At 50.2% G+C, this 24,445-nt stretch overlaps 1 protein-coding gene across 1 annotated transcript in view; it reads left to right on the plus strand.

The window, feature by feature from the left end:
- mcu (mitochondrial calcium uniporter) overlaps nucleotides 1-24,445 on the plus strand; it is a 130,520-nt gene that overhangs the window by 94,843 nt on the left and 11,232 nt on the right. The window contains exons 3-4 of the mRNA XM_031799880.1: nucleotides 13,655-13,718; nucleotides 22,477-22,647. Of these exons, the coding sequence (XP_031655740.1) occupies nucleotides 13,655-13,718; nucleotides 22,477-22,647 (235 nt within the window). The remainder of the gene's footprint in view (nucleotides 1-13,654; nucleotides 13,719-22,476; nucleotides 22,648-24,445) is intronic.

The raw sequence follows: 24,445 nt of genomic DNA on the forward strand, positions 1-24,445 counted from the left end.
CTCTCTCTCTTTCTCCTCTCTCTCTCTCTCCCCTCTCTCTTTCTCTCTCTCTTCTCTTCTCTCCCTCTCCTCTCTCTCTCTCTCTCTCTCTCTCTCTCCTCTTCTCTTTCCCTCTCCCTCTCTCTCTCTCTCTCCCTCTCTCTCTATCTCTCTCTCTCTCCCTCTTCTCTCTTTCCCTCTCTCTCCCTCTCTCTCCCTCTCTCTCTCCCTCTCTTTCTCTCTCCCTCTCTCTCTGACTTTCCCTCTTTCCTCTTTCCCTTGCTCTCCCTCCTGTTTCCCCCTCTATTGCTCTCTCTTTCCCTCTCTCTCTCTCCTTCTCTCCTCTTCCTTCCCTCTCTCTCTCATTCTTCCTCTTCCTTCTCTCTCTTTCCCCCTCCCCTCTCTCCTCTTCCTTCCCTCTCTCTCTCCTTCTCTCCTCTTCCTTCTCTCTCTTTCCCCCTCCCCTCTCTCCTCTTTCCCTCTCTCTCTCCTTCTCTCCTCTTCCTTCCCTCTCTCTCTCCTTCTCTCCTCTTCCTTCTCTCTCTTTCTCTCTGGCGGTATGACATTGATTCCAAGGTTGGGGTGCTGTTGACAGGGTTGCTGTTGAATATTTCAGATGGTGTTTCAGTGACTTTGTGTTCTGCTCAGGGGAAGATGGGAGATCCAGAGGTGTTAGCAGTGAAATGGCCTCTGGAAGCAACGTCAGCACAAGCACTGTTTGTCGGGAGCGTTATGAAATGGGTTTCCGTGGCAGAGCAGCTGCTCACAAGCAAAACATATCATCTAGATGTGTGGGCAACAAAAGCCCAACATTCACCTTCTGCTTCCATTTCTGTCAAGCCGCCTACTCATACTGTTAGTCGGTAGTTTACATACACTGAGGTTGGAGTCATTAAAACTAGTTTACATACACTTAGGTTGGAGTCATTAAAACTAGTTTACATACACTTAGGTTGGAGTCATTACAACTAGTTTACATGCACTTAGGTTGGAGTCATTACAACTAGTTTACATACACTTAGGTTGGAGTCATTAACTTGTTTTTCAACCACTCCACAAATGTCTTGTTAACAAACTATAGTTTTGGCAAGTCGGCTAGGACATGTACTTTGTGCACGACACAAGTAATGTTTCTAACAATTGTTTACAGACAGATTTATTTAACTTATAATTCAACTTATCACAATTCCAGTGGGTCAGAAGTATCTCTGCTAGAGGTCGACCGATTATGATTTTTCAAAGCCAATACCGGTTATTGGAGGATAAAAAAAGCCGAAATGTGCCAGACTGTCCGAGGAGTCACGCAATAAAATGCAAATTAAAATTAATAATTACTTTAAAATCATACAATGTGATTTTCTGGATTTTTGTTTTAGATTCCGTCTCTCACAGTTGAAGTGTACCTATGATACAAATTACAGACCTCTACATGCTTTGTAAGTAGGAAAACCTGCAAAATCGGCAGTGTATCAAATACTTGTTCTCCCCACTGTATTTCAAGGTCTACCTTCAAACTCAATGCCTCTTTGCTTTTTGTGGACCTCCACAAGTCATCCTTGGGATCAAATGCCTGTAGGTACCACGTTCATCTGTACAAACAATAGTACGCAAGTATACATTCCATGGGACCATGCAGCCGGCACACCACTCAGGAAGGAGACGTGTTCTGTCTCCTAGAGGTGAACGTACTATGGTTCGAAAAGTGCAAATATATCCTAGAACAACAGCTAAGGACCTTGTGAAGATGCTGGAGGAAACAGGTACAAAAGTATCTATATCCACAGTAAAATGAGTCCTATATTGACATAACCTGAAAGGCCACTCAGCAAGGAAGAAGCCACTGCTCCAAAACCGCCATTAAAAAGCCAGACCACGGTTTGCAACTGCACATGGGGACAGAGATTGTACTTTATGGAGAAATGTCCTCTGGTCTGATGAAACAAAATAGAACTGTTTGGCCATAATGACCATCGTTATGTTTGGAGGAAAAAGGGGGATGCCTGCAAGCCGAAGAACACCATCCCAACCGTGAAGCACAGGGGTAGCAGCATCATGTTGTGGGGGTGCTTTGCTGCAGGAGGGACTGGTGCAATTCACAAAATAGATGGCATCATGAGGTAGGAAAATTACGTGGATATATTGAAGCAACATCTCAAGACATCAGTCAGAAAGTTAAAGCTTGGTTGCAAATGAGTCTTCCAAATGGACAATAACCCCAAGCAAACTTCCAAAGTTGTGGCAAAATGGCTTAAGGACAACAAAGTCAAGGTATTGGAGTGGCCATCACAAAGCCCTGACTTCAATCCCATAGAAATTTGTGGGCAGAACTGAAAAAGCGTGTGCGAGCAAGGAGGCCTACAAACCTGACTCAGTTACACCAGCTCTGTCAGGAGGATGGGCCAAAATTCACTCAACTTATTGTGGGAAGCTTGTGGAAGGCTACCTGAAACGTTTGTCCTAAGTTAAACAATTTAAAGGCAATGCTACCAAATACTAATTGAGTGTATGTAAACTTCTGACCCACTGGGAATGTGATGAAATAAATAGAAGGTGAAATAAATAATTCTCTCTACTATTATTCTGACATTTCACATTCTTAAAATAAAATGGTGATCCTAACTGACCTAAAACAGGGAATTTTTACTAGGATTAAATGTCAGGAATTGTGAAAAACTGAGTTTAAATGTATTTGGCTAAGGTGTATCTAAACTTCTGACTTCAACTGTATGTTCGATAAACCCAATGTACCCACAATGCACTGCAACTGCCTCTGCAATGCAACGCCGCGCTTCATTGGAAATGAATGAATTCTGATGTACCAAAATGCAATGACGTTGTCAGTGTGTGTGTTTGGAGTGGTGTGAAGCTCATGGACTCTGGAGCAGTGGAACCGCGTTCTCTGGAGTGATGAATCACACTTCACCATCTGGCAGTCTGACGGATGCATCTGGGTTTGGCGGATGCCAGGAGAATGCTACCTGCCCCAATGTGTAGTGCCCAACTGTAAAGTTTGGTGGAGGAGGCCCCCATACAATGACATTCTAGATGATTCTCTGTTTCAAACTTTGTGGCAACAGTTTGGGGAAGACCCTTTCCTGTTTCAGCATGACAGTGACCCTGTGCATAAAGCGAGGTCCATACCGAAAGGGTTTGTCGAGATCGTTGTGGAAGAACTTGACTGGCCTCCACAGAGCCCTGACCCTAACTCCATCGAACACCTTTGGGATGAATTGGAACAGCGACTGTGAGCCAGGCCTAATCGCCCAACATCAGTGACCGACCTCACTAATGTTCTTGTGGCTGATTGGAAGCAAGTCCCCGCAGCAATGTTCCAACATCTAGTGGAAAGCCTTCCCAGAGGAGTGGAGGCACACACACACACTCTCCAGCACACACACACACACTACAGAATGTCTCTCTCTGCACAATCTGATCAGCAGCAGTCTCAGCATAGTAATCAGTATTAAATTGTGCTGCTGCTAATCGTTACCGACAAACAAACACACATACACACACACTCCCTTGGGTAACAGGGTGTGTGTTACGACTAAAATTAGGTTATAGTTTTTCATCCTGGCAAGCTCTTGTATGTGTGCTAGCTAAGCGATCTCTTACAAGCAACACACACATATGCATGCTATACGACACACACACACACACACACACACTGTCAGGAAGGCAGGTGCATTTTAGACTGCGTTTCATGTGGTGCTATCCAGACTGGCCTGTGTGTCTGTATGAGACTAGCCTGTGTGTGCGTTTCTGTGTGAATGAGTGTTTCGTTGCAGCTGTCTGGCTCTATGTGTCCTCTCGACATCCTCCCGGTCTGTATCTGAAAACATAGCGATAACGAAGATTCAGCTCAAACCTTTTTATAGTTAGAACAAGTTTTGGGGCTCAAAAGGTTTTTATTAAGGAAAGGAAATGTAATATTATGCCCTTTAAGCTTCAGCAGATATCAGACTGAGGCGTTTCTTGCTTCGTCGGCTGATTCAGAGGTCTAAGAGAGAGGCGTTGTAAATAGCCTCCTGGAGTCTGTTAACGCACCCGGTACGTTAATCTAAGTAACATAATAAATCCCATCACAATCCTTCAGTTTAAACAAGATATATCTGGGTTTTTGTTGTTGGTGTTGTGTCTCAATACACCGCATCGACCAATGGCGGCTTTCCGTATCCGCGGTGACAGGTGGTCGAGCTACAGCGATGTTTCTCAGACCGTGAGGTCATCCTGGGACATCTTCTCAGGTAAACGTCTGTAGCTTCCGAACGGTTTGACCACAAAAACTAATATATGATAATATATATATATATATATATATATATATTAATAATAATAATAATAATAATAATAATAATAATAATAATAATAATATATATATCACTCTATGGAAAGATGAGACTCTCGCGAACACGATGGTGTTCTCCGCTCTACAACCCCCACAAGTGTCACGGGATCCGTCTGGAGGTGGCCCGGTTACCGGGATCCGTCTGGAGGCGGCCCGGTTACCGGGATCCGTCTGGAGGCGGCCCGGTTACCGGGATCCGTCTGGAGGCGGCCAGGTTACCGGGATCCGTCTGGAGGCGGCCCGGTTACCGGGATCCGTCTGGAGGCGGCCCGGTTACCCGGATCCGTCTGGAGGCGGCCCGGTTACCCGGATCCGTCTGGAGGTAGTTTTATGCCTACCCCAAAAAATGTGGTTAAATGTGTTAACAAAATATGATATATACATTGGGGTCCAAAAAGACTGGCTTCACTGACTGGCAATGCACAGAAAATACATTATACCCCCCCCCCCTCTCCTTTTCCCTCCCATACATCTACCCTTGTCTCCACCCTATAATTCCACATATATCAAGAATAACAGTATCCTCATCTGAGTATCTGATATTATGTCTCAGGGCAGCTGCTCCTACAGTCACCCATATACAGTGTGAATAGGACTGAGAACTGTGGTGGTCCAGTTCAGGTGTATTTCTTTGTGCTGTACTCACTCATTGCGGTCTCATTGACAACAAAAAAAAGATAATATCCACATAATAGGTTTTTGGACTGGGCTCATAACTCTTAAAAAGCTGAGGGATAAAGATGGAGAAATGTAACCACTCTCAAATTCATAGACAGAGATATGGATGCAAGGACTGACCATCAAAATTATCGTTTTAACAATGTTTTGTGGCTATATAGTAAAAAAAATTATAATAATAACTTTTGTTTACAAACATTGGAGTAAAACAAGCTCATATGTTAGGTTCTGATGGAGGACGACAGTTGAACTAAGCGCCGTAATATTCTCCAAGAATCAGTGGGTACATATCATTAGATGGCTCTCCAATCAAACGTGTTCCTACATATACAGTGGGCTCCACTGACTGGCAATGCACAGACAATACAGTAAACAATATAAACAATATAATTATAGAGAGAAACTCTAAATACCAACATGTGAGAAATACTGTATTTTAATAATGTTCCAATGGAAGCCACCAAAATCATACAATTATTTAATACAAAATGCATTTCACTAAAATCAAAATCAAATCAAGGTTTCATAATTATTGGCGCTCCTCATTTAGTACTTAGTGCCACCACCTCTGGTAAGGATAACAGCATGGAGTTTCCTGTAATGTTTGACAAGGTTAAGGAACACATTTGGAGGGATTTTGGACCATTCCTCTATACAGATCCTTTCAAGATCCTTCACATTCTTGGGTTTGTGCTTATCAACTTCCCTCTTCCACTCAGCCCACATGTTTTCTATTGGTTTGAGGTCCGGCCACGACAGAACATTGATTTTGTTGTCACATAACCATTTCTTTGTGGATCTTGAGGTATGGTTTGGGTCATTGTCTTGTTGGAGAGTCCACCTACGGCCAAGTCCCAGCCTTCTGGCAGAGGCAATCAGATTGTCAGCCATAATTGCCTGGTACTTAGTGGAATTGATTATGCCATTTATCTTAACCAGTGCCCCTGGACCTCTGGAATTAAAACAGCCCCGAAACATCACTGACCCCCTCCATATTTCACCGTGGGTATGAGGTGACCCCCATCCATATTTCACCGTGGGTATGAGGTGACCCCCCTCCATATTTCACCGTGGGTATGAGGTGCCCCTGGACCTCTGGAATTAAAACAGCCCCAAAACATCACTGACCCCCCTCCATATTTCACCGTGGGTATGAGGTGACCCCCCTCCATATTTCACCGTGGGTATGAGGTTCCTCTCCTTGTATGCATCTCTGTTTTGATGCTGTTTCTGACCAAAACGTTCAATTTTAGTCTCATCTGACCAGAGCACATTCTTCCAATCATAATTTAAATGACATTTGGTAAACTCCAAGCGCTTTGTGTCTGTGTCTTGGGGTCAGAAAGGGCTTTCTTCTAGCAACCCTTCCAAAGAGCCTGTGGTTGTGGAGGTGGAGTCTGATGGTGCTTTTTGAAACCTGGTGACCCCAAGATGCCACCAAGGCCTGCAACTCTTTCAGTGATTCTTGGGGATTTAGTTGCTTCTCTCACCATCCTCCTCCCCATCCTCTTTCCGTGAGATTTTCCACTGTTCTTTATCGTTTTAATATTTTACTAATTGCCCTGACAGCTCAGTGGTATGACAGGGCTCAGTGGTATGACAGGGCTCAGTGGTATGACAGGGCTCAGTGGTATGACAGGGCTCAGTGGTATGACAGGGCTCAGTGGTATGACAGGGCTCAGTGGTATGACAGGGCTCAGTGGTATGACAGGGCTCAGTGGTATGACAGGGCTCAGTGGTATGACAGGGCTCAGTGGTATGACAGGGCTCAGTGGTATGACAGGGCTCAGTGGTATGACAGGGCTCAGTGGTATATTCAATAGTTTGTGGATCTCCTTGTAGCCATTACCAGATTTATGAAGGTCTACGACCATCTGTCTCTTTTCAACTGCCAGTTATTTTGTTTTCTTCATGGTGTTGGATGACAAAGGGATATTGCATGCGTGTTACCTCATTTTTATACCCTAGTGAAACAGGAAGTGATGTAATGGCTCACTATAGTTCCTTAAGACTTAGATAAACTTAAAGAAGTGGAATTTAATTCCTGTTTTAATGTTGGTAGATGTTATTTACAACTATATTTAAGGGTGCCATTAATTTGTTTAACCTTGATTTGGAGGACATTGATTTTTAATTAAATCAATCAATTATTTTGAAACATTAATAAAATACAGTCTTTCTCTCATGTTGTTATTTTAGTTTATCTCCATAATTATATTGTTTATATATTTATAAATTTAATATATTTATATATTTAAGTATTGTTTGTGCATTGCCAGTCAGGGGTGCCAGTAATTTTGGAGCCCACTGTATATACATTTTCTGAGCTTTCTTACATCTCCTAGATATAGGACACTTCAAAAGCTTATTCCTTATGATTTATGTTTGACTGTCTTTTTTTAATGACATTTCTGAAGGTTTTTCTATAGAATCTGGCTAGAACTATATTTATGTTTAATCAAATACCTTTTTACCATTTAAAATATATATATACCTAAAGGGGTCTTAAAATTCTAAATTAAATAGCTAAATTATCCATGATATGACAGTCTTAAAAATAAATTAAAAATCCATGTCATCCTAGACTATTTAGAAGTAAGGGTAGTCTAGAAGGACACACAGAGCCATAGTAAGGGTAGTCTAGAAGGACACACAGAGCCATGGTAAGGGTAGTCTAGAAGGACACACAGAGCCATGGTAAGGGTAGTCTAGACGGACACACAGAGCCATAGTAAGGGTAGTCTAGACGGACACACAGAGCCATAGTAAGGGTAGTCTAGAAGGACACACAGAGCCATGGTAAGGGTAGTCTAGACGGACACACAGAGCCATAGTAAGGGTAGTCTAGACGGACACACAGAGCCATAGTAAGGGTAGTCTAGAAGGACACACAGAGCCATAGTAAGGGTAGTCTAGAAGGACACACAGAGCCATGGTAAGGGTAGTCTAGACGGACACACAGAGCCATAGTAAGGGTAGTCTAGACGGACACACAGAGCCATAGTAAGGGTAGTCTAGAAGGACACACAGAGCCATAGTAAGGGTAGTCTAGAAGGACACACAGAGCCATAGTAAGGGTAGTCTAGACGGACACACAGAGCCATAGTAAGGCTAGTCTAAACAGACACACAGAGCCATAGTAAGGGTAGTCTAGAAGGACACACAGAGCCATAGTAAGGGTAGTCTAGAAGGACACACAGAGCCATGGTAAGGGTAGTCTAGACGGACACACAGAGCCATAGTAAGGGTAGTCTAGAAGGACACACAGAGCCATAGTAAGGGTAGTCTAGACAGACACACAGAGCCATAGTAAGGGTAGTCTAGAAGGACACACAGAGCCATAGTAAGGGTAGTCTAGAAGGACACACAGAGCCATAGTAAGGGTAGTCTAGAAGGACACACAGAGCCATGGTAAGGGTAGTCTAGACGGACACACAGAGCCATAGTAAGGGTAGTCTAGAAGGACAAACAGAGCCATAGTAAGGGTAGTCTAGACAGACACACAGAGCTATAGTAAGGGTAGTCTAGAAGGACACACAGAGCCATAGTAAGGGTAGTCTAGATGGACACACAGAGCCATAGTAAGGGTAGTCTAGAGGAACACACAGAGCCATAGTAAGGGTAGTCTAGAAGGACACACAGAGCCATAGTAAGGGTAGTCTAGACGGACACACAGAGCCATAGTAAGGGTAGTCTAGACGGACACACAGAGCCATAGTAAGGGTAGTCTAGACGGACACACAGAGCCATAGTAAGGGTAGTCGAGATGGACACACAGAGCCATAGTAAGGGTAGTCTAGATGGACACACACAGCCATAGTAAGGGTAGTCTAGAAGGACACACAGAGCCATAGTAAGGGTAGTCTAGATGGACACACACAGCCATAGTAAGGGTAGTCTAGAAGGACACACACAGCCATAGTAAGGGTAGTCTAGAAGGACACACAGAGCCATAGTAAGGGTAGTCTAGAAGGACACACAGAGCCATAGAAAGGGTAGTCTAGAAGGACACACAGAGCCATAGTAAGGGTAGTCTAGACAGACACACAGAGCCATAGTAAGGGTAGTCTAGACGGACACACAGAGCCATAGTAAGGGTAGTCTAGACGGACACACAGAGCCATAGTAAGGGTAGTCTAGAAGGACACACAGAGCCATAGTAAGGGTAGTCTAGATGGACACACAGAGCCATAGTAAGAGTAGTCTAGAAGGACACACACAGCCATAGTAAGGGTAGTCTAGAAGGACACACACAGCCATAGTAAGGGTAGTCTAGAAGGACACACAGAGCCATAGTAAGGGTAGTCTAGACGAACACACAGAGCCATAGTAAGGGTAGTCTAGACGGACACACAGAGCCATAGTAAAGGTAGTCTAGACGGACACACAGAGCCATAGTAAGGGTAGTCTAGAAGGACACACAGAGCCATAGTAAGGGTAGTCTAGACAGACACAGCCATAGTAAGGGTAGTCTAGAAGGACACACACAGCCATAGTAAGGGTAGTCTAGATGGACACACACATCCATAGTAAGGGTGCTACTACCATTTATGTTACATGCGTCTGTCCACGAGATTAGACCGACACAGTCCGGTATTGTCACCTCATTTCAACAGGCTGTCCACGAGATTAGACCGACACAGTCCGGTATTGTCACCTCATTTCAACAGGCTGTCCACAAGAGATTAGACCGACACAGTCCGGTATTGTCACCTCATTTCAACAGGCTGTCCACACTGTCTTCAGCCGTGTGCACTCAGAGCTAAATGTGACTGATTTTCCCTCATCCAATAGGATCCCACGGCCGAATCCATGTGACCAAATGTGTATTCTTCCCCATCCCACAGTAACCTCATTAACAGTTGGTAAAGGGGAAATCTACAGTTGAAACAATAGCAAAGTGTCCACCCCACCACTGTTTTGGTAAACATAATAAGTAGACATCTGTTGGGAACTGCTTTTATGTGTCAATTTAATTGTCATATGTGAATTGGAAATGTTCGGTGTGTTTTTTTTTTTTTTTTTTTTGGCGTATCTCAACTCTCTTGTGTGAGACACCATTGGAGAGTGGGGTCACGGCCAGGGTCGCCGTTGGAGCAATTTGGGTTACTAGCCCAACTCTCTGACCGCTAGGCTACCTGTCGCCATGTAAACAGCTGAGAGATGGAGCTGGTGTGTGCATTCTGTAACAGTTGTCAAGGTCGGGCTTAGTCTGGCTGTTGGACTGAAAGCCCAGTCTGGCTAATGCAGTGTTTGGCAGACTCATTCTCTGATTGACAGATGGCAAGCTAATCAATGACTGACTGACTGACTGACTGACTGACTGACTGACTGACTGACTGACTGACTGACTGACTGACTGACTGGCTGACTGGCTGACTGTCAGGTGGGACTTGAGTCTCCATGGAAGAGCTGCACCCCAGGTTTTACTTTGTCACAGTACAGAGATGGATACAGGAACCCACTGCGCCACAGGGCCCACTGCGCCACAGGGCCCACTGCGCCACAGGGCCCACTGCGCCACAGGGCCCACTGCGCCACAGGGCCCACTGCGCCACAAGGCCCACTGCGCCACAGGTGACTCAAATCAAATATTATTAGTCACATCCTTCACAAACAACAGGCGTAGACTAACAGTGAAATGATTACGGCCCTTCCCAACAACGGAGAGGGAAAGAAAATACAGAAATGATAGAAAACTTGACTATATACATGGAGTACCAGTACCGGGTCAATGTTCAGGGGTACCAGGTCATTGAGGTAGATATGTACATACAGGTGGGGCTAAAGTGACTGATAATAAACAGGAGCAGCAGCGTCTGTGATTAGTCTGAAGGGTTAGTGTGAAGTTACAGTGCAGATAGTTGGCCCATATTGGAATATCTGAGTCCCCAAGTCCCATCCTGCGTCACAGGGCCCTCTCTGCTCAGTGGCTCAGTGGAAAGAGGTGAGATGTGAAGTCCCAGGTTCATTCTGTTTGTATCGACATCACAGGACCAGCTTCTACAGGGATACTGGGCCCAGAGAGGACATCACAGGACCAGCTTCTACAGGGATACTGGGCCCAGAGAGGACATCACAGGACCAGCTTCTTCTGTGATACTGGGCCCAGAGATGACATCACAGGACCAGCTTCTACAGGGATACTGGGCCCAGAGAGGACATCACAGGACCAGCTTCTACAGGGATACTGGGCCCAGAGAGGACATCACAGGACCAGCTTCTTCTGTGATACTGGGCCCAGAGAGAGGACATCACAGGACCAGCTTCTTCTGTGATACTGGGCCCAGAGAGGACATCACAGGACCAGCTTCTACAGGGATACTGGGCCCAGAGAGGACATCACAGGACCAGCTTCTACAGGGATACTGTGCCCAGAGAGGACATCACAGGACCAGCTTCTTCTGTGATACTGGGCCCAGAGAGGACATCACAGGACCAGCTTCTACAGGGATACTGGGCCCAGAGAGGACATCACAGGACCAGCTTCTTCTGTGATACTGGGCCCAGAGAGGACATCACAGGGACAGATTCTACAGGGATACTGACATACCTGACGGAGACGTACCCCGACACCCTGTTTCTCATCCTCGAGCACTCCTCCCCCTCTCCCTCTCCTCTCCCTATCCTCCCCCTCTCCTCTCCCTCTCCTCTCCCTCTCCTCTCCCTCTCTTTCCCCTCTCCTCTCCTCCCCCTCTCCTCCCCCTCTCCCTCTCCTCCCCCTCTCCTCACCCTCTCCTCCCCCTCTCTCTCTCCTCCCCTCTCCCTCTCCTCCCCCTCTCCTCTCCCTCTCCTCCCCCTCTCCTCTCCCTCTCCTCCCCCTCTCCTCTCCCTCTCTCTCCTCCCCCTCTCCTCCCCCTCTCCTCCCCTCTCCTCTCCCTCTCCTCTCCCTCTCCTCCCCCTCTCCTCTCCCTCTCCTCCCCCTCTCCTCTCCCTCTCCTCCCCCTCTCCTCTCCCTCTCCTCCCCCTCTCCTCTCCCTCTCCTCCCCCTCTCCTCTCCCTCTCCTCTCCCTCTCCTCCCCCTCTCCTCTCCCTCTCCTCCCCCTCTCCCTCTCCCTCTCCTCTCCCTCTCCTCCCCCTCTCCTCCCCCTCCCCCTCTCCCTCTCCCTCTCCCCTCCCTCTCCTCTCCCTCTCCTCCCCTCTCCCTCTCCTCCCCCTCTCCACCCCCTCACCCTCTCCTCTCCCTCTCCTCCCTCTCCCTCTCCTCCCCCTCCCCCTCTCCTCCCCCTCCCCCTCTCCTCTCCCTCTCCTCCCCCTCTCCTCCCCCTCTCCTCTCCCTCTCCTCTCCCTCTCCTCTCCCTCTCCTCCCCCTCTCCTCCCCCTCTCCTCTCCCTCTCCTCCCCCTCTCCTCTCCCTCTCCTCCCACTCTCCTCCCCCTCTCCTCTCCTATAATTCTCTCTCTGTGTGAGTAATTCTGACAGGACTTGTCTGCCTTTAAAAGGCTTCCTCTCTGCTCAGGGCAACAGTGACATACTGTCTTGTGTTGTCCCTAAACTAATTCAACTCATGTGGAGACCAAATAGGAACTAACTATCGGAGGGAGGGAGGGAGGGGAGGGGAAGGAGGGGAGGGAGGGGAAGGAGGGAGGGAGGGAGGGGGAGGGGTCCTAGCACCTCTTCCCTCCCTGCTCAGACAGCTGTGTGTGTTGTAACTTGTTTCTATTGTATAAAACTCTCCCATTACTCTGAGTCAGAATGCATTCAGTTGCTCATCTCACACACACACACACACACACACACACACACACACACACACACACACACACACGTAAAATAATGTTCCTGTAAACAATATATACTGTCTGTCCTTTTTGAATTCAAATCAAACGTTATTTAGACAGCACATTGTCTACAAACTGATCTGTCTGTTTAAATGAAGAGGCTGAAATGGTAGAGAGGTGTAGGGGCCTGGTATAGTCTGTAAAGTTGATTTCAAACAGACAATATAATACTTTTCTCTCTGTCTCTCTCTCTCTCGGTCTCTGTCTCTCTCTCTGTATCTCTCTGTCTCTCTCTGTCTGTCTGTCTCTGTCTCTCTCTCTCTGTATCTCTCTCTGTCTCGGTCTCTGTCTCTCTCTGTCTCTCTCTGTCTCTCTCTGTCTGTCTGTCTCTCTGTATCTGTCTCGGTCTCTCTCTCTGTCTCTGTCTCTGTCTGCCTCTGTCTCTCTCTCTGTCTCTGTCTCTCTCTGTCTCTGTCTCTGTCTCTCTCTGTCTCTGTCTCTCTCTGTCTCTCTCTGTCTCTCTCTTTCGCTCTCTCTTTCTCTGTCTCTCTCTGTCTCTCTCTGTCTCTCTCTGTCTCTCTCTGTCTGTCTGTCTCTCTCTCTCTGTATCTGTCTCGGTCTCTGTCTCTCTCTCTGTCTCTGTCTATGTCTGCCTCTCTCTCTCTCTCTCTCTCTCTCTCTCTCTCTCTCTCTCTCTCTCTCTCTCTCTCTCTCTGTCTCTGTCTCTGTCTCTGTCTCTGTCTCTGTCTCTCTCTGTCTCTCTCTGTCTCTCTCTTTCGCTCTCTCTTTCTCTGTCTCTCTCTGTCTCTCTCTGTCTGTCTGTCTCTCTCTCTCTGTATCTGTCTCGGTCTCTGTCTCTCTCTCTGTCTCTGTCTCTGTCTGCCTCTCTCTGTCTCTCTCTCTCTCTCTCTCTCTCTCTCTCTGTCTAGGGATGGAGGGGTGCCCCCTCATGGCAGGGCCAGAGACTACTGAGTTCCTCCACCGCTCCAGAAGGTGAGTGTTTATACAGCACTCTGTCATGGATTGGTGGTTTGGTGCTGGGTTTTTCAGGTTTTTCAGTCAGCAACAGATTGTTGTGGAACAGCTGACTTAGATGGTGCTCAGGACTCAAGGTAGAGCCTCAGGCCTCAAGTCAAAGGTAGAGAGGGGGTAGGGGCTTCCCCTGTCAGACCCAGAGAGGTAGAGAGGGGTAGGGGCTTCCCCTGACAGATTCAGAGAGGTAGAGAGGGGTAGGGGCTTCCCCTGTCAGACCCAGAGAGGTAGAGAGGGGGTAGGGGCTTCCCCCGTTAGACCCAGAGAGGTAGAGAGGGGTAGGGGCTTCCCCTGACAGATTCAGTGAGGTAGAGAGGGGGTAGGGGCTTCCCCTGACAGATTCAGTGAGGTAGAGAGGGGTAGGGGCTTCCCCTGTTAGACCCAGAGAGGTAGAGAGGGGGTAGGGGCTTCCCCTGTTAGACCCAGAGAGGTAGAGAGGGGGTAGGGGCTTCCCCTGTTAGACCCAGAGAGGTAGAGAGGGGGTAGGGGCTTCCCCTGACAGACCTAGAGAGGGGGTAGGGGCTTCCCCTGTCAGATCCAGAGAGGGGGTAGGGGCTTCCCCTGACAGATTCAGTGAGGTAGCGAGGGGGTAGGGGCTTCCTCTGACAGATCCAGAGAGGTAGAGAGGGGGTAGGGGCTTCCCCTGACAGATCCAGAGAGGTAGAGAGGGGGTAGGGGCTTCCCCTGTCAGATCCAGAGAGGGGGTAGGGGCTTCCCCTGACAGATTCAGTGAGGTAGCGAGGGGGTAGGGGCTTCCTCTGACAGATCCAGAGAGGTAGAGAGGGGGTAGGGGCTTCCCCTGACAGATCCAGAGAGGTAGAGAGGGGGTAGGGGCTTCCCCTGTCAGACCCAGAGAGGTAGAGAGGGGGTAGGGGCTTCCCTTGACAGATCCAGAGAGGTAGAGAGGGGGTAGGGGCTTCCCCTGTCAGACCCAGAGAGGTAGAGAGGGGGTAGGGGCTTCCCTTGACAGATCCAGAGAGGTAGAGAGGGGGTAGGGGCTTCCCCTGTCAGACCCAGAGAGGTAGAGAGGGGGTAGGGGCTTCCCCTGACAGATCCAGAGAGGTAGAGAGGGGGTAGGGGCTTCCCCTGTCAGACCCAGAGAGGTAGAGAGGGGGTAGGGGCTTCCCTTGACAGATCCAGAGAGGTAGAGAGGGGGTAGGGGCTTCCCCTGTCAGACCCAGAGAGGTAGAGAGGGGGTAGGGGCTTCCCTTGACAGATCCAGAGAGGTAGAGAGGGGGTAGGGGCTTCCCCTGTCAGACCCAGAGAGGTAGAGAGGGGGTAGGGGCTTCCCCTGACAGATCTAGAGAGGCAGAGAGCGGTAGGGGCTTCCCCTGTCAGAGGCAGAGAGGGGGTAGGGGCTTCCCCTGTCAGATCCAGAGAGGTAGAGAGGGGGTAGGGGCTTCCTCTGACAGATCCAGAGAGGTAGAGAGGGGGTAAGGGCTTCACCTGTCAGACCCAGAGAGGTATAGAGGAGTAGGGGCTTCCCCTGTCAGACCCAGAGAGGTAGAGAGGGGGTAGGGGCTTCCCCTGTCAGATCCAGAGAGGCAGAGAGGGGGTAGGGGCTTCCCCTGTCAGATCCAGAGAGGTAGAGAGGGGGTAGGGGCTTCCTCTGACAGATCCAGAGAGGTAGAGAGGGGTAGGGGCTTCCCCTGTCAGACCCAGAGAGGTAGAGAGGGGGTAGGGGCTTCCCCTGTCAGATCCAGAGAGGTAGAGAGGGGGTAGGGGCTTCCCCTGACAGATTCAGTGAGGTAGAGAGGGGTAGGGGCTTCCCCTGACAGATTCAGTGAGGTAGCGAGGGGGTAGGGGCTTCCCCTGACAGATTCAGTGAGGTAGAGAGGGGTAGGGGCTTCCCCTGACAGATTCAGTGAGGTAGCGAGGGGGTAGGGGCTTCCCCTGTCAGACCCAGAGAGGGGGTAGGGGCTTCCCCTGTCAGATCCAGAGAGGTAGAGAGGGGGTAGGGGCTTCCCCTGTCAGACCCAGAGAGGGGGTAGGGGCTTCCCCTGACAGATCCAGAGAGGTATAGAGGAGTAGGGGCTTCCCCTGTCAGACCCAGAGAGGTAGCGAGGGGGTAGGGGCTTCCCCTGTCAGACCCAGAGAGGGGGTAGGGGCTTCCCCTGTCAGACCCAGAGAGGTAGAGAGGGGGTAGGGGCTTCCCCTGTTAGACCCAGAGAGGTAGAGAGGGGTAGGGGCTTCCCCTGACAGATTCAGAGAGGTAGAGAGGGGTAGGGGCTTCCCCTGTCAGACCCAGAGAGGTAGAGAGGGGGTAGGGGCTTCCCCTGTCAGATCCAGAGAGGGGGTAGGGGCTTCCCCTGACAGATTCAGTGAGGTAGAGAGGGGGTAGGGGCTTCCCCTGACAGATTCAGTGAGGTAGCGAGGGGGTAGGGGCTTCCCCTGTCAGATCCAGAGAGGGGGTAGGGGCTTCCCCTGACAGATTCAGTGAGGTAGCGAGGGGGTAGGGGCTTCCTCTGACAGATCCAGAGAGGTAGAGAGGGGGTAGGGGCTTCCCCTGTCAGACCCAGAGAGGTAGAGAGGGGGTAGGGGCTTCCCTTGACAGATCCAGAGAGGTAGAGAGGGGGTAGGGGCTTCCCCTGTCAGACCCAGAGAGGTAGAGAGGGGGTAGGGGCTTCCCTTGACAGATCCAGAGAGGTAGAGAGGGGGTAGGGGCTTCCCCTGTCAGACCCAGAGAGGTAGAGAGGGGGTAGGGGCTTCCCCTGACAGATCCAGAGAGGTAGAGAGGGGGTAGGGGCTTCCCCTGTCAGACCCAGAGAGGTAGAGAGGGGGTAGGGGCTTCCCTTGACAGATCCAGAGAGGTAGAGAGGGGGTAGGGGCTTCCCCTGTCAGACCCAGAGAGGTAGAGAGGGGGTAGGGGCTTCCCCTGTCAGATCCAGAGAGGCAGAGAGGGGGTAGGGGCTTCCCCTGTCAGATCCAGAGAGGTAGAGAGGGGGTAGGGGCTTCCTCTGACAGATCCAGAGAGGTAGAGAGGGGTAGGGGCTTCCCCTGTCAGACCCAGAGAGGTAGAGAGGGGGTAGGGGCTTCCCCTGTCAGATCCAGAGAGGTAGAGAGGGGGTAGGGGCTTCCCCTGACAGATTCAGTGAGGTAGAGAGGGGTAGGGGCTTCCCCTGACAGATTCAGTGAGGTAGCGAGGGGGTAGGGGCTTCCCCTGACAGATTCAGTGAGGTAGAGAGGGGTAGGGGCTTCCCCTGACAGATTCAGTGAGGTAGCGAGGGGGTAGGGGCTTCCCCTGTCAGACCCAGAGAGGGGTAGGGGCTTCCCCTGTCAGATCCAGAGAGGTAGAGAGGGGGTAGGGGCTTCCCCTGTCAGACCCAGAGAGGGGGTAGGGGCTTCCCCTGACAGATCCAGAGAGGTATAGAGGAGTAGGGGCTTCCCCTGTCAGACCCAGAGAGGTAGCGAGGGGGTAGGGGCTTCCCCTGTCAGACCCAGAGAGGGGGTAGGGGCTTCCCCTGTCAGACCCAGAGAGGTAGAGAGGGGGTAGGGGCTTCCCCTGTTAGACCCAGAGAGGTAGAGAGGGGTAGGGGCTTCCCCTGACAGATTCAGAGAGGTAGAGAGGGGTAGGGGCTTCCCCTGTCAGACCCAGAGAGGTAGAGAGGGGGTAGGGGCTTCCCCTGTCAGATCCAGAGAGGGGGTAGGGGCTTCCCCTGACAGATTCAGTGAGGTAGAGAGGGGGTAGGGGCTTCCCCTGACAGATTCAGTGAGGTAGAGAGGGGTAGGGGCTTCCCCTGTTAGACCCAGAGAGGTAGAGAGGGGGTAGGGGCTTCCCCTGTTAGACCCAGAGAGGTAGAGAGGGGGTAGGGGCTTCCCCTGTTAGACCCAGAGAGGTAGAGAGGGGGTAGGGGCTTCCCCTGACAGACCTAGAGAGGGGGTAGGGGCTTCCCCTGTCAGATCCAGAGAGGGGGTAGGGGCTTCCCCTGACAGATTCAGTGAGGTAGCGAGGGGGTAGGGGCTTCCTCTGACAGATCCAGAGAGGTAGAGAGGGGGTAGGGGCTTCCCCTGACAGATCCAGAGAGGTAGAGAGGGGGTAGGGGCTTCCCCTGTCAGACCCAGAGAGGTAGAGAGGGGGTAGGGGCTTCCCTTGACAGATCCAGAGAGGTAGAGAGGGGGTAGGGGCTTCCCCTGTCAGACCCAGAGAGGTAGAGAGGGGGTAGGGGCTTCCCTTGACAGATCCAGAGAGGTAGAGAGGGGGTAGGGGCTTCCCCTGTCAGACCCAGAGAGGTAGAGAGGGGGTAGGGGCTTCCCCTGACAGATCTAGAGAGGCAGAGAGCGGTAGGGGCTTCCCCTGTCAGAGGCAGAGAGGGGGTAGGGGCTTCCCCTGTCAGATCCAGAGAGGTAGAGAGGGGGTAGGGGCTTCCTCTGACAGATCCAGAGAGGTAGAGAGGGGGTAGGGGCTTCACCTGTCAGACCCAGAGAGGTATAGAGGAGTAGGGGCTTCCCCTGTCAGACCCAGAGAGGTAGAGAGGGGGTAGGGGCTTCCCCTGTCAGATCCAGAGAGGCAGAGAGGGGGTAGGGGCTTCCCCTGTCAGATCCAGAGAGGTAGAGAGGGGGTAGGGGCTTCCTCTGACAGATCCAGAGAGGTAGAGAGGGGTAGGGGCTTCCCCTGTCAGACCCAGAGAGGTAGAGAGGGGGTAGGGGCTTCCCCTGTCAGATCCAGAGAGGTAGAGAGGGGGTAGGGGCTTCCCCTGACAGATTCAGTGAGGTAGAGAGGGGTAGGGGCTTCCCCTGACAGATTCAGTGAGGTAGGGAGGGGGTAGGGGCTTCCCCTGACAGATTCAGTGAGGTAGAGAGGGGTAGGGGCTTCCCCTGACAGATTCAGTGAGGTAGAGAGGGGTAGGGGCTTCCCCTGACAGATTCAGTGAGGTAGCGAGGGGGTAGGGGCTTCCCCTGTCAGACCCAGAGAGGGGGTAGGGGCTTCCCCTGTCAGATCCAGAGAGGTAGAGAGGGGGTAGGGGCTTCCCCTGTCAGACCCAGAGAGGGGGTAGGGGCTTCCCCTGACAGATCCAGAGAGGTATAGAGGAGTAGGGGCTTCCCCTGTCAGACCCAGAGAGGTAGCGAGGGGGTAGGGGCTTCCCCTGTCAGACCCAGAGAGGGGGTAGGGGCTTCCCCTGTCAGACCCAGAGAGGTAGAGAGGGGGTAGGGGCTTCCCTGACAGATTCAGTGAGGTAGGGGCTTCCCCTGTCAGACCCAGAGAGGTAGAGAGGGGGTAGGGGCTTCCCCTGTCAGACCCAGAGAGGTAGAGAGGGGGTAGGGCTTCCCCTGTTAGACCCAGAGAGGTAGAGAGGGGGTATGGGGCTTCCCCTGTCAGACCCAGAGAGGTAGAGAGGGGGTAGGGGCTTCCCCTGACAGATTCAGTGAGGTAGGGGCTTCCCCTGTCAGACCCAGAGAGGTAGAGAGGGGGTAGGGGCTTCCCCTGACAGATTCAGTGAGGTAGGGGCTTCCCGTGTCAGACCCAGAGAGGTAGAGAGGGGGTAGGGGCTTCCCCTGTCAGACCCAGAGAGGTAGAGAGGGGTTAGGGGCTTCCCCTGACAGATTCAGTGAGGTAGGGGCTTCCCCTGTCAGACCCAGAGAGGTAGAGATGGGGTAGGGCTTCCCCTGTCAGATCCAGAGAGTCTGCATTCTGCTTAATATAGTTTGGCAATACTACTCGTCAGAGATAGGAGTTTTGGCCTGATGTGAGCTCAGTACAGTAGATGCCTGGGATTCCCCTGTCAGGTTAGCTTGTCAGTACTACTCAGCACCAGCAGTCTGTGGTGTTGTTTTGGAACTGTGGTTAACTAGTGTCTACAACAACTGTCAGCCCTGGACCCAGAAACAGTTTCTCCTCAGCTCTGGAGAGACAAAGATGGCCTTGACCCATCACTGGAGAGAAACCGGGAGTTGATTAGCCTGCCCGAAAACTTGGTGGGACATTAGTTTGGAGCGAACTGCTCAGCAGTCTCTCTCTCTCTCTCTCTCTCTCAGCCACAGCCAGCAGTCATTCATTTTGAAGGAGAAACTGGCATCTGTTCTGAGGATAACTGAAAGGTTATGGAGAGGGAGAGAGGCATTGCAGTCGGGGCTCTGAGTGTTCCGTGCTGAAGTGGGTTTTAATAGCGCTGCCATTATACTAGCATGAGAGCAGGCACAGGCAGCCACACACACACACACACACACACACACACACACACACACACACACACACACACACACACACACACACACACACACACACACACACACATACACACACACCCTCATGAGAGAGACACAGGCAGCCACACACACACACACACACACACACCCTCATGAGAGGAGGCACAGGCAGCCACACACACACACACCCTCATGAGAGGAGACACAGGCAGCCACACACACACCCTCATGAGAGAGACACAGGCAGCCACACACACACACACACACACACACACACACACACACCCTCATGAGAGAGACACAGGCAGCCACACACACACACACCCTCATGAGAGGAGACACAGGCAGCCACACACACACCCTCATGAGAGGAGACACAGGCAGCCACACACACACACACACACACACCACACACACACACACACACAACACACACACACCCTCATGAGAGGAGACACAGGCAGCCACACACACACCCTCATGAGAGAGACACAGGCAGCCACACACACACACACCCTCATGAGTACTGTGCAGCCGTCTTCATCGACCTTGCCAAGGCTTTCGACTCTGTCAATCACCATATTCTTATCGGCAGACTCAGTAGCCTCGGTTTTTCGGATGACTGCCTTGCCTGGTTCACCAATTACTTTGCAGACAGAGTTCAGTGTGTCAAATCGGAGGGCATGCTGTCTGGTCCTCTGGCAGTCTCTATGGGGGTGCCACAGGGTTCAATTCTCGGGCCGACTCTTTTCTCTGTGTATATCAATGATGTTGCTCTTGCTGCGGGCGATTCCCTGATCCACCTCTACGCAGACGACACCATTCTATATACTTTCGGCCCGTCTTTGGACACTGTGCTATCTAACCTCCAAACAAGCTTCAATGCCATACAACACTCCTTCCGTGGCCTCCAACTGCTCTTAAACGCTAGTAAAACCAAATGCATGCTTTTCAACCGGTCGCTGCCTGCACCTGCATGCCCGACTAGCATCACCACCCTGGATGGTTCCGACCTAGAATATGTGGACGTCTATAAGTACCTAGGTGTCTGGATAGACTGCAAACTCTCCTTCCAGACTCATATCAAACATCTCCAATCGAAAATCAAATCAAGAGTCGGCTTTCTATTCCGCAACAAAGCCTCCTTCACTCACGCCGCCAAGCTTACCCTAGTAAAACTGACTATCCTACCGATCCTCGACTTCGGCGATGTCATCTACAAAATGGCTTCCAACACTCTACTCAGCAAACTGGATGCAGTCTATCACAGTGCCATCCGTTTTGTCACTAAAGCACCTTATACCACCCACCACTGCGACTTGTATGCTCTAGTCGGCTGGCCCTCGCTACATATTCGTCGCCAGACCCACTGGCTCCAGGTCATCTACAAGTCTATGCTAGGTAAAGCTCCGCCTTATCTCAGCTCACTGGTCACGATGGCAACACCCATCCGTAGCACGCGCTCCAGCAGGTGTATCTCACTGATCATCCCTAAAGCCAACACCTCATTTGGCCGCCTTTCGTTCCAGTACTCTGCTGCCTGTGACTGGAACGAATTGCAAAAATCGCTGAAGTTGGAGACTTTTATCTCCCTCACCAACTTCAAACATCAGCTATCTGAGCAGCTAACCGATCGCTGCAGCTGTACATAGTCTATTGGTAAATAGCCCACCCTTTTCACCTACCTCATCCCCATACTGTTTTTATTTATTTACTTTTCTGCTCTTCTGCACACCAATATCTCTACCTGTACATGACCATCTGATCATTTATCACTCCAGTGTTAATCTGCAAAATTGTAATTATTTGCCTACCTCCTCATGCCTTTTGCACACATTGTATATAGACCCCCCCTTTGTTTTCTACTGTGTTATTGACTTGTTAATTGTTTACTCCATGTGTAACTCTTTGTTGTATGCTCACACTGCTATGCTTTATCTTGGCCAGGTCGCAGTTGCAAATGAGAACTTGTTCTCAACTAGCCTACCTGGTTAAATAAAGGTGTTCTCAACTAGCCTACCTGGTTAAATAAAGGTGTTCTCAACTAGCCTACCTGGTTAAATAAAGGTGAAATAAAAAATAAAAAAAAATAAAAATGAGAGAGACACAGGCAGCCACACACACACCCTCATGAGAGGAGACACAGGCAGCCACACACACACCCTCATGAGAGGAGACACAGGCAGCCACACACACACCCTCATGAGAGGAGACACAGGCAGCCACACACACACCCTCATGAGAGGAGACACAGGCAGCCACACACACACCCTCATGAGAGGAGACACAGGCAGCCACACACACACCCTCATGAGAGGAGACACAGGCAGCCACACACACACACACACACACACACACACACCCTCATGAGAGAGACACAGGCAGCCACACACACACACACGCCCTAGAGAGAGAGAGGTGCTGTAGACATACACAAGGGTCTCAGAGCCAGAGAGACTTGGATCTTGACGATGGGATGGGGGTAAGACAAAGGGGGAGGGGGTACAGTAGCTAAGGGAATGGGGGGGGGGGATATGTGTATGAAATCATGTTGTTGTCTCCTGCCCCCCTCCAGAGGTGACGGTGGTGTACCAGAATGGACTGCCGGTGATCTCGGTCAGTTTGCCGTCCCGGCGAGAGCGATGCCAGTTCACTCTGAAGCCCCTCAGTGACTGTGTTGGGGTGTTCCTCACACAGCTGAAGACAGAGGACAGGGGTATCGACCGTGTGGCCATCTACTCTACAGGTAACACACACACATATATACACACACACACACTCACACACATACACTGCTCCAAAAAAATTAAGGGAACACTTACAACACAATGTAACTCCAAGTCAATCACACTTCTTTGAAAATCAAACTGTCCACTTAGGAAGCAACACTGATTGACAATACATTTCACATGCTGTTGTGCAAATGGAATAGACAACAGGTGTATCTATCCTACCCTGCCTTTCTAAGGTCTTCAAAAGCCAAGTTAACAAATAGATCACCGACCATTTCGAATCCCACCGTACCTTCTCCACGATGCAATCTAGTTTCCGAGCTGGTCACGGGTGCACCTCAGCCATGCTCAAGGTCCTAAACGATATCATAACCGCCATCGATAAGAGACAATACTGGGTATTCATCGACCTGGCCAAGGCTTTCGACTCTGTCAATCACCATATTCTTATCGGCAGACTCAACAGCCTTGGTTTCTCAAATGATTGCCTCGCCTGGTTCACCAACTACTTCTCAGACAGAGTTCAGTGTGTCAAATCGGAGGGCTTGTTGTCCGGACCTCTGGCAGTCTCTATACATCAATGATGTCGCTCTTGCTGCTGGTGAGTCTCTGATCCACCTCGATGCAGACGACACCATTCTGTATACATCTGGCCCTTCTTTGGACACTGTGTTAACTAACCTCCAGATGAGCTTCAATGCCATACAACACTCCTTCCGTGGCCTCCAACTGCTCTTAAATACAAGTAAAACTAAATGCTCTTCAACCAATCATTGCCCGCACCTGGCCGCCCGTCCAGCATCACTAATCTGGACGGCTCTGACTTAGAATACGTGGACAACTATAAATACCTAGGTGTCTGGCTAGACTGTAAACTCTCCTTCCAGACTCACATTCAGCATCTCCAATCAAAAAGTCAATCTAGAATTGGCTTCCTATTTCGCAACAAAGCTTCCTTCACTCATGCTGCCAAACATACCCTTGTAGAACTGACTATTCTACCGATCCTCGACGTCGGAGATGTCATCTATAAAATAGCCTGCAACTATCTACTCAGCAAATTGGATGCATTATATCACAGTGCCATCTGTTTTGTCACCAAAGCCCCATATACTACCTACATCTGCAACCTGTATGCTCTCGTTGGCTGGCTCTCGCTTCATATTCATCTCCAAACCCACTGGCTCCAGGTCATCTATAAGTCTCTGCTAGGTAAAGCCGGTTATCTCAGCTCACTGGTCACCATAGCAGCACCCACCCGTAGCACGCGCTCCAGCGGGTATATCTCACTGGTCATCCCCCAAAGCCAATTCTTCCTTTGGCCGCCTTTCCTTCCAGTTCTCTGCTGCCAATAACTGGAACGAACTGCAAAAATCACTGAAGCTGGAGACTCATATCTCCCTCACTAACTTTAAGCACCAGCTGTCAGAGCAGCTCACAGATCACTTCACCGGTTCATAGCCCATCCAACTACCTCATCCCCATACTGCTTTTATTTAGCTCCTTTGCACCCCAGTATCTCTACTTGCACATTCATCTTCTGCACATCTACCATTCCAGTGTTTAATTGCTAAATTGTAATTACTTCGCCACCATGGCCTATTTATTGCCTTACCTCCCTCATTTGCACTCACTGTATATAGACTTTTTCTATTGTATTATTGACTGTACGTTTGTTTATTCCATGTGTAACTCTGTGTTGTTGTATGTGTCACACTGCTACGCTTTATCTTGGCCAGGTCGCAGTTGTAAATGAGAACTTGTTCTCAACTAGCCTACCTGGTTAAATAAAGGTGAAATAAAATAAACACA

This window comes from Oncorhynchus kisutch, linkage group LG20 (assembly GCF_002021735.2).
Source record: "Oncorhynchus kisutch isolate 150728-3 linkage group LG20, Okis_V2, whole genome shotgun sequence".
Lineage (NCBI taxonomy): Eukaryota > Metazoa > Chordata > Actinopteri > Salmoniformes > Salmonidae > Oncorhynchus > Oncorhynchus kisutch.